Here is a 10,858-nt window from a genome sequence, read left to right on the forward strand (position 1 = left end):
CTGTCAGACAGTAGTGGCCAGTGCCGACCAATTACCACTGCTTTTCAATTCACTTTGCGAATTGCACAAATTCCGTTTGAAATGCATCTGCTTTTGGAACTTGGATTTTTCGGAATAAATGAGAATTGAATTCTTTTTTACATTGTTAGAGGCGTTTGTTTTCTATTAACCTTTTTAGTATTCGCGGGCACGACTAGACGGTAAGCGCTTTGTAAGTCGGAAAACCGAAACTGCAAAGTAGACGGCATTATCGACGTTATTAGCCACCAACCACGTTTATAAACTTGGCTGAAATCCTAAGTAAGCTTAAAAAGACTTTCACCCGTATTCACAAACGATACTATGCGGTCTCTTAGTGCGGGCGAGCGCACAGGGCCCCTAAATCTAATTCATAAACAATACTTGAGTGACAGCTGGTACTATGCGTCCTTCAAAATGAACGCACAGCTAAAGTAGCCTGCCAGCTGTTTTAAGCAACGCATAGCCATTGTCAATGGCAATAGATGTCACAAGGTTTATTTCTTGTTAGAGAAATATAAGTATTTTTCGGACAGACAGACAGTTGTGTTTAGGGATCCCGATTTTGTTATTGTATCCATATTTGTGAATATAAAACCAACACAAATATTAACAAAATTGTTCTTGGATACCGGTAACTGTTTATGTTTTGACGTTGTTGTATGACAACTCAAAATTGTTCTTGGATACCGGTAACTATTTATATTTTGACGTTGTTGTATGACAACTCAAAATTGTTCTTGGTTACCGGTAACTGTTTATGTTTTGACGTTGTTGTATGACAACTGATATGAACGTCAAGCAGCGACGTGAAATACGCAACATACGAGAACCAATCACAGAGCTCTATTCAACGCTACGGGTTTGCTTAGACAAGGGTCGCTTAAGTATCGTTTATGAATTGAAAGGCTTGCCAGATGTTACGCAGTGAGAAATGCCTTACTTCGCAGAGCGTTGCTACTTCACTGAGGAAAGTATCGTTTGTGAATACGGGTGTTTGTCTTCTTTTCGAAGTCTATTGTTTTTCTTTTCGGTACTATAGTTGTTTACAAGGTGTAATAGAATTACATGACTGTGTATTCAGAAAGGTAACAAGTTATAATATGTGAGATGTAACCCTATAATATTTAGTACAAAAGAGCGGAATTAAATCCCTTTGATTTTATACAAATAGCAGTTCCAGCCGTCTTATCTCTGTTCTATGTCCTATGTTTTATTCACATGCTCTATTTAAATCTGCCTCACTATTTTCGATAGATTCAGGACAGCGGTTTTCGTTCATCGACCCGAAATACCTTTGAGCCTAAAACGACGTGACACATCCAATCTTCATTCATAATATCAAACATTTTTCCTGTAACTAGTCCGACATGTTTTGACCAACTTATGTCGATTATGGGCCGAAATAACTGGACTCAAAACCAAAACGTTGTTTGACTGCCTCGTCCGTCGAGTGTTCGCAATTGCGACTACCGGACAACGGGTTTCGGGTTCGATTCCCGAGTCGGTCAAAGTATTATTGGTCTTTTTTCAGTAGTAGTATGGAGTCTGGAATTGTGCCTAGTATATGGCAATATTCCTCACCCATTATTACATGGGACTTATAACACAAATGGTGAAAAGTGGATGCACATTGTATAGCGGCATTACGTGTAATGTGTACCTCTGCCTACCCCTTCAGGGAAAAAAGGCGTGACGTTGCATCACATCAAAACCAAAACTATCACTATCAAAAACTTACTTACGCACTTAACTCAATCCATTAAACCAACAAGATGTTAAGGAAAAGGGTACAAAAATAAAATTTTCCTCACGACAACGAACTTTCCACGTGTTCTTTCCATCAGAACCAGAGTATTGTTACATTCTAAGAATGTCATAGTTTCGTAATCTAAGTAGTCTATAAAACTAATAGTCCAATCAGTGATGCGACTTGTAATTAAGTATTAAATACCCAAGCTGCCTTTAGATAATTAGCGAAGTATTGAAGACCAAGGCGTAGTATGTCTCTTGCAGTCAGCAGGGTGTGGACATGATCAGTGTATTCTAAGGCCTAGTGTTGTCAATTTAAAGAGGTTACAATGAAAATCTGTGTTGTTATTAGTTTTATAGTGATATCGTCAATATCGAGAGCCGTTTCTGAGGGTAAATTTTCTTGAAGTGTTTTTATTTCTTCGTCGTGGAGTTTGTGATTGTTTTTGTTTGTTTTTAAAGTGTTATATGATTTTCAGTCAGCTTAAGTTTACAATATAATTAAGTCTTCCTTAAAAAAGGAGATGTGCTACCGTGAAAACTGTTTTAAATGCAGTAAAGAGCAGAAATGGTGTACCTATTAATAAATATCGAACAATTTATGTTTTAGAATGCGATGCGTGTTTAAAAGTAGAACAATGCCCAGCTTTCAAGGAACTAAGCAAAGGAGAGCAAGAAGATTTGCAACTTAAATACCCCTGCTCATCATCCGAAGATTATGAATTGAGCAACCTCTTTGGATTCGCACCCATCTCTACCGGAGAATATGTAAATATGCCATTAATAACTCGTAACACTTCATCCCCATTCACAACAAACTTTGTACAGACATTCTATATCCCCATTATCCGTTAATCACCAAAAATATCATTAAAAACACGTGAACCGTAAATCGTAAATGCAACAGGATAAAATGGTCCCATAAATAACTCCGTAATTATGAGCCCATCGATCTGCGTACCGTAACGTATTTACACGGAAATTTCATAATTAAAAAGTTTAATGACAGCTAGCGAACTATCGGAAAATAATTAAGAGGATACCGGGCAAAAATATTTTTCCAATTTCGTTATATTGCGGATAGAAGCTGGCTGTGTGAGGTATTATCGTGTGACACAACATATTATGCCTTATTCTCCTTAATTAAGGGTTAATTTTAAAAACAAAGCAGGTAAACTCTTCGCTAGTTACGTTACGGGTCTCATAGAATACTATATACCTACTGAATATAAAGTACGTGTTAAAAATAATAAAATCGAAAAGTAATGAAACGTTCCTCCAATTAAATCTGAGACTCCGTCAGTGCATCCGTGAGTAAATAATTAAGACTGTACTTATTTTTCATAAATATTTCAGGTATGCTGTTCCGACGTCCAACGATCAGTGAGAAACAGACGCAACAATTACAATAATTTCGGCCGCCAAAATAATAATTATGATGACAGAAACCTTGGTTACAATAATTACCCTAACTCGCAAAACCCAAACGGTTACGGATTCAGAAATAACCCAAGTGATAATGGTTGGGGATCGAATGAAGATAATGAGTACCGAAATCAAGGTAGCCCGGATTATGACGGGAATGGGTACAACAATCAGGGGTCTAGAAACTATTTTAATAATAATAACAGTCCGTATGTGACAGCGAGTCCATTTTTTCCTATTCGTGGACAAGGTCGTGGGGGTAATAGTCAGCGGGGTCAATGCCCTGTAACAAGCTTACCCCCGAACCCTGATACAGGATGTTGCGGCCGCGAGGCGTCTGATAGCGACAGGATTATCGGTAAGTTACTGTGAAACACACTGTACACTACACACGCTTTTAACGCGCAAAGTAAATCAGTTTTTATTTGTAAAACGCTTGTCTGATCAGGTGCAGGATGTTTCGGAATTTTAATTAAAAGTTTCACGGATGTTTTAAAGCAATGTTTTGTTTTGCATATTTTATGCTACTAAGGTGCGTTCCTTGATTGATGAAGAACGCATTTCGAAATGATTTTTAAGATAATTCTTTTTTTAAACTTTTATAATGAAGACCGTGACTTCGATTCGTGGTTTTCTGTATTTTTTCACGGCAAGCAAGCGTGGTGATTAATGCTTAAACCTTCTCCGTGCGAGAAGAGGCCTTTGGTCAGATGTTCATGTGTGAAGCTTTTAAAAAGATTAACCTTACATCTGCAAACCTTCGTACTTAATAGAACAATATCTTCCCACTACTGCTTTCTTTGAACACTTTTCTTCTTCTCTGCACAACTTTTATTTTCTTTGCACAGACAGGCCTAAACCACCATCCTATTATGACGAGGGGCCTAGAAATAATGGGAATAACTATTACGGTAACACTGCTTGGCCTTACAACAGACCTCAAGGACGGTTCATAAGGGAAGCTAAGGATGTTCCTGAAGTAACCATTGGCAATCGTATCGCAGGTAATGTATTATTGAAATTAATAAAATAATGTAGTTTTAGTTTAACGTGATTTGCCTTGATTTAGTGATTATCAATGGATAAAGATGCACATAAAATTGACAGTAAAATAAAGCTTCTAAAATATTAATTCATTACAGATTCTCTAATTATAAATGTTTGACTTAGGCCTACTCTTTAAAAATTAAAAAAAAGTGGGTGTGCACACTCTAATAACGTGCCAGAATCTTGTGCAGTCGTGTTTACTGACCGCTCGAGCAACTAGGACCTGCTAAATTGGCGTTACGATATGTATGTATGAATAAATGTATGTATGTAACGGTATAACGGGGTGAATAGGGATCGAAAGGTGAATAGGAACAGAAGAAGGGTGAATAGATACTATGAAGAATTTCCTTGTACCTATTCACCTCGTTTTACCGTTATTGGCTTCTTCGTACAATTCATTTACCACGTATTTTATGCCGCAATAATTAACCACATATAAATATCACATAATAGATATTTTAATTAACTAACCGTTATTTACATTTGGAATTCGCGCAAATTGTGACATAAAGTTACCAACAATGCCATTAACTAAATAGTTAAATACTGCTAGTTTGTTTAAACTCGTTTATTAAGTAGAATAATTACACCTACCTAATTGCAATTTTGACAAAATTATGTTTTAATTGAAATTGCAATTTAATGAGTGCAATTTTTATTGAGGCATATTTTATTCTTACTTTAAATTAATTCTTTTAAAGTTATAATTTCTAATTAAACGCGGTATATGACTTCTACTCGATTATTTTATTTGTTTTTGTTTTTTTAAGTAATTATCAATTACAATATTATTAAAAATTACTTCAACTTAAATATGTAGACTCAATAAAAACTAGGACTAAAATATTTAACATACATTTTTTTATTAAAATTATAGGTAAAAGTAACATAAAAAAGGAAAATTGATAAATTACTCAATATTTTCAATGTGTCTAATCCAACATAATCCAAAGACACTTCTAAACTGCTGTATCTTTGCAGGTGGTCGGGAAACCGAACTGGAGCAGTTCCCCTGGACTGTCCTCCTGGAAGTAACCTTCGACTATGGAGACAAGAGACAGGGCTACAACTGCGGAGGTTCCCTCATCAGCTCGAAGTATGTCCTGACTGCCGGTCACTGCATTTTTGATCAGGGAGGCAAAGTTGTTGAGTAAGTATACTGTATGCAATTGATTCGTAATGATCAATTCGAATACCATTTAGGAAATGCTTGACAATTTCTCGAAATTATTTTGCTAAAATTAACTTACAGGTAGTTACGGCAATGTGCACTATCATATTTTTAATCGCCTAATTAAACTGAACATAGTGAAATCGATATTAAAACTTATAACATGTTTGGATGCCTATTTAAAGGCCTATGTTCAGCTGTGGACGTCTTATGACTGATATGATGATGATGTCATTAGAATCATTATATTTCTACTTATGTTAAAAAGATTACCTATCTACTTATACGGGATAACTGGTGAGATACCTTCAATATTTGAGGACGTGATAAAAATGAAATATTAAATAACTTCTTAGTAAACTTCGTACACAGTACACCGAGAGTCCGGTATTTATTTATTTTTCTGCGGAATACTTGGACAACACGCGGACGCACGAGTCGCGCAGCGCGCTATCAACACAGAATACATAGGTACCTACACTTTACAGCTGTTGCCTACCTACATCGAGATCTATCCAAATTTTACAAATTTTTAGAGACATTTCGATAAAAAATTAAGCATCTATTTTTATAGCAAATTAACAAGAATGGAGTACCGAGTACTCACCATAAGTATTGAAGGTATTTCACCAGTCATACGGTATATTGTAAACTTAACTCGACAATATAAACGAATACCTATAAAACACTAATATTTTAGAATGACTCTTTTCCTTATAATTTTGTTCTCAATGATTTATTAACTAACTAACCTTTTTCATTCCAGTGTGGACATATACCTAGCAGAATACGACAAGCGTACATTCCCACGAGACTGTAAGAACGTGCTGGGTGAAGGGCAGAAGTGTATAGAGAACATCGTGATGAAGGCCGAGGATGTTGTACTGCATCCACAGTATGATGACACACAGCTCACCAATGACATTGCTTTGATAAGGTTACAAGGCAACGCACCTTATACAGGTAAGTTATTTTCTATTGCCTAGCGGGAATGGGATGGCTTTTTAGTAAGTCACCCATGGCGGGAGAAGTGATTGGATGATTTTCCTCCCTCGAAAAAAAAAAGAAGTTTCCATGTGAAAATGTTTTGACCAATTGTATTATTTAAGTTAGTTCAAAACTATGTATTTTCTAAATCTATTATGAGTTACATGAATCAATAGAGGCTTACTTAAGTTTAAATAGCAACTAAGCAACCGAACTTAATCTAAAAGTCTCTAAAGAATAACCAGAATGAAAATTTTCATCAAGAATTTCTCAACCAAGATAATTCCTTACTGATTATTATTCTAAACCAGATCGGGTTAAACAATATTGTTAATAAATGTACCAACTAATACAAAACAATTTGGATTATGAACCGACTGAATAACTTTGTTACTTGCTCGTGTTCAAAACATCTTCTGAACTTGTTGATAAACACGCGAACCATAAGTTTTGCAGTATTAGCTTACAAACAATTTCCACAAATAATACCCAATTGTTCTCTATTGTCATATTATTAAATATGTAACAAAAATAACCTTGTTACTTTAACATTTCCTCTGATATTACGTTTCCTTTCATTTCAGACTACATTCGACCCATCTGCCTGCCATCCATTGACATCGACAGTCCGGATTTCTCGAACCTTCGTCTAGCCGTCGCCGGGTGGGGTCGGAACGGCCGCTACCGATCGAACATCAAACAATCAACAATCGTCAATCTAGTGCCTCAGGAAAAATGCATAAAATTCTACCCGAACTTGTCAAGACGACAAATGTGTGCGGCGGGTTACACAGGCGAGGACACATGCAAAGGAGACTCTGGCGGGCCACTCATGACGGTGTACGGCGGGAAGTACCAAGTAGTGGGTGTCGTGAGTGGGAAGAGGGCGGACTCGCCCTGTGGGACCTCCGTGCCGTCACTCTACACTAACGTCTACCACTACAGAGACTGGATACAGAGCAATATGAAGAATTAATTATTTCACTCGTGTTGCTCGTACTCAAAGAAATCTCATGTGAATCGTGAAGTAGTAATTATAAGTTCTAGTCTAAGAAAATAAAATGTAAGTCTTCCACCAACGAATAAACGAAATCAAAGTTAATAATTCAATTCATTTCCGTACAATAAATTTAGCAAAAAGTCTCCCCGAGTCCCAAGTTCGCCAGGCAAACGTTGTGTGTTAAATGTAGCATATTATTGCGGAATGATTGCCGGCTACGAAAGGTCTCAGTTTCCCTAGAACTAGGTTTTGCATGCTACCGAGCAACAAATAAACTTTTATGAACTGAAAAATGTAGCGGTAAAATTCGAGGTGGCGATATTTTGTAGCTGTTTTCGTCGTGGCGTTGGCAGGTCCGCTTTGTGGCGCGTAAATTGGCAGCGTATTCAGCTATTGCAAAATTGTTCATTCAAGTGAAAGATTAATTTTATTGAAAATATTATAATGCATGCGTATAACAATAGCAAAAACTTTAATGTCCAGGTTTTTGCATTCTTTGCATATGGAAAGAAGTAGATATTTGCTCATACATCTGAATATGTCATGCAATTTAGTAAGTAAGTGATGAATTGCGTCGAAGGGTTGGCCTGGTGATCTGTAATACGGGTTTTAGCTACAGCGGACACCAGTCTCACGTTTATCGTATAATAGTTTTATGTATATTCAATTAATGATGAGAGAAATAAACGAATATTTACTTATTATATTTTTATTTTTTTTAAATATCAATCTAAAACTCTTGACCCGAACTTCAAACAGACTGCAAAAAACACAAGATACTTAAACTAAATTCTCTTTCAATGTACCTATAAACAACCGGTAACTAATATAAAATTTCAAAGGCAAGAAAACCTTCCCCCAATACTGCCATAAAAGACTTTAAATTATGTAAGGATCCTGTTCATAGTTCCCCTTCTCTAAGGAGAACATGTGAGCTGTATTTACTAACTTGCGGTATACCTTTTCGTTTTCTAACATAATCTTCGAACCACACACATTGAGCTATTCATAACCAGTATATCATGGTTTCGCTTTGTATGATCTGTACACACGTCCATCGGTCAGTTTATACTGGTCTTGCGTACGTTCATGTGTAGCCGTGTTTGCATAGACTTTATAAAGCTCTGCACTAGTACAAGCCCCGTCATGTGTTCCCTTAATGAGTGGGGGAGTGTTGCTTAAGGAATAATGATGAATTATGAGATTTTGTGCTAGCCAACTCAATTGGAACTGGGCTCTAACGTTTCGCGGCTAAATGTTAAATGCTTAAAATGTGAACAAAAAATCAGATGTAATATCTATTTTGCAACATATCTCTCCTAATAACCGCAATTAATTCATGGCCGTACTACTTTTAAAGCTACTGCAAAGACCAGCAAAGACATTACGAGTGACAAACGCCATCTCTCAAGTTTCAACTCTGGCACTTGTACAATACAACGAAGCAGTCAAGTGTTTTAATATTGAATTCTTTAATATCTTATAAACCTGAGAAAAACGCCAATATTAGATACTTGAGCACATTACCGCCCACATGAAGGCACACAGACAGTCTAGCTTGCTGCCAAATGTATATTCGTATTACCTTCTTTCCAAAATTACCTAATTCCATTAACACTGAATGTTGCGTAAATTGCTTCTTAATGTTTCTGAAGTGTAACATGAAAATACTTACAGCTTAATTATTATCCAAGTGTGTTGAGGCGGAGTGGCGGCAAGCCGTGCCGTTGACGAATGATGATGGATTGTGAGAACCGCGCGAGATGGGGTAGCGACAAAAAGCTATATACATCAACAGTTTTGTTGCTTAGCTCCATAATAATATAATCGTTACACTTACTTGCATGTTTTACGCGCGGTCACGACATGTAGTCAAAAGATCCATAATTGAACTGAATCCAAGTCAATAGTTAATGCATTTGGCTTCACAAATAGCCTGACTAGCTAAATTAATAACACACTTAATTGATACTGTTCGCCTTGTGTGTTGACACATCACACACAGCTCCTGGCTCGCGTACGAGGCTCTTAAAACCACGCTCCTCGTTCCCCATGCTATTAAACGTTGTGGAACACAATCCGGGAGAAGAACACTCAAATGAGCAAACACTATTATCAGGACTGTGCCGAGGGCGTACAGATTTCCCCGGAGTGCCCTTCTCCTTAAAAGTGCCGGTCGGATGACCGCTATTCACCGCACAGCCTCGGACCGACTTCTTTTTACTTAAAAAGTGAGATGAATGAAATTTTAAAAGTGAGCGCGTTCGATTTTTGCTTGATTTTTCACGCCAAAGAGATTTTGGCTAACGAGAAAACTTTCAACAAAGAGCTGTTGTAGTTTGAGAACTGAAGAGAATAACTATAGAACTACTTTGTAGGTATATCGGAGTCCTTTAATCATTTCCTGGGATCCAAAAATAACGTTGTCGATCACAGAATAATGTACAATGTCGCCGCCAGTCGTTTTGTAGGGCAAAACATATACCCAAATCGGATGGTTTTTGACAGGCTAAAACGGTTTCACAAAAAAAGGGAGCACAATTTATCAGCGATTTCGTCTCTGATCCCTGAATCCCAATATCGTGGTACATCCACAATCTATGTCGGTCCTCCCGTCGGGTGGCAAATTTATGTAAAATCAATGCAACAAATAAAGAACGGTGCGACGGTAAATATATCCGCGCCACGTCACAATTAGTGCGTGTCCCGCTGGGCCGGACACATTTTGTTATTTGCCAATCTATTCACGGCCCCGATACGCCGACCAAAAACGATTCATACAATTTTACACCCTATTTTTTATTAACTTCCATCCGGACTTCAAAGGCAGACTCAAACTATTCACTTTAACGAAATAGTGTTTTACTTTATTTATTGGCCATTAACGCACGAGTATTAAAATTGAAAATGTTTCCATGCTATTGTACTACGTTATTACAAAAATATTAATTGAATCAATCAATTATGAATAATTGAATGAATGAGCGCACAAACAGATAAATACAAATAAAATTAAAATGTTTGAATAACATTTAAATGTTGGATTAAGGTTAAAATGTGCGGTTAAAAAGGTTTAATATTATTTGTGGTGTATTTGGCGAAACACTTTTAGGCCGACAGATCCGATCCTGAATTAAGTCAAGCAGAAATACAAGATTGTTTCCGTTCAATAGGTCTAATCTCTCAGATGGGTATTCGTGCTGAAACGATCCTCTTTTATTGGCGTCTCTTTGTCGAAGTATTCGACATTTTCATCGGTTACTATACGAATTTTAGTTTAGGTCGAAACATCTCGAGGCTCCTAAATTTGATTTAGAACTAAAGGTTTCGAAATTCAACACCGTATTCTAGTATCGTGTTCCAGAGCTTTATAACTTCGTTGGAATTGAAACACTGGATACACTTAACTAAATTATTGAACACTGACTTAGATATTTGCTCTTTACTTACTGAAT

The 10,858-nt window shown here is 36.8% G+C and overlaps 1 protein-coding gene across 2 annotated transcripts; it reads left to right on the forward strand.

The window, feature by feature from the left end:
• Window positions 1-2,031: 2,031 nt before the first annotated feature.
• Window positions 2,032-7,870, forward strand: LOC118264317 (phenoloxidase-activating enzyme). Of its 2 annotated transcripts, XM_035576791.2 has the most exons (7): window positions 2,032-2,163; window positions 2,381-2,538; window positions 3,127-3,553; window positions 4,044-4,199; window positions 5,227-5,395; window positions 6,183-6,379; window positions 6,988-7,870. In XM_035576791.2, the coding sequence occupies exons 1-7, from the start codon at window positions 2,100-2,102 to the stop codon at window positions 7,377-7,379; spliced, it is 1,563 nt and encodes a 520-aa protein (XP_035432684.2). In that variant the 5' UTR covers window positions 2,032-2,099; the 3' UTR covers window positions 7,380-7,870. The 2 variants fall into 2 exon arrangements, with proteins under 2 accessions (XP_035432684.2, XP_035432685.2); XM_035576792.2 differs by lacking the exon at window positions 4,044-4,199 and having other exon boundaries at window positions 6,988-7,868.
• The last annotated feature ends 2,988 nt before the right edge of the window (window positions 7,871-10,858 follow it).

The sequence above is a fragment of the Spodoptera frugiperda genome, chromosome 26, assembly GCF_023101765.2.
Source record: "Spodoptera frugiperda isolate SF20-4 chromosome 26, AGI-APGP_CSIRO_Sfru_2.0, whole genome shotgun sequence".
NCBI lineage: Eukaryota > Metazoa > Arthropoda > Insecta > Lepidoptera > Noctuidae > Spodoptera > Spodoptera frugiperda.

Bases quoted from the DNA above. Each gene is read 5' to 3' on its own strand.
- LOC118264317 (XM_035576791.2), top strand. From the start codon at position 2,100: ATGAAAATCTGTGTTGTTATTAGTTTTATAGTGATATCGTCAATATCG. The intron at 2,164-2,380 runs GTAAATTTTCTT...TTTATGTTTTAG, and splicing joins ATCGAGAGCCGTTTCTGAGG to AATGCGATGCGTGTTTAAAA. The intron at 6,380-6,987 runs GTAAGTTATTTT...CTTTCATTTCAG, and splicing joins AGGCAACGCACCTTATACAG to ACTACATTCGACCCATCTGC.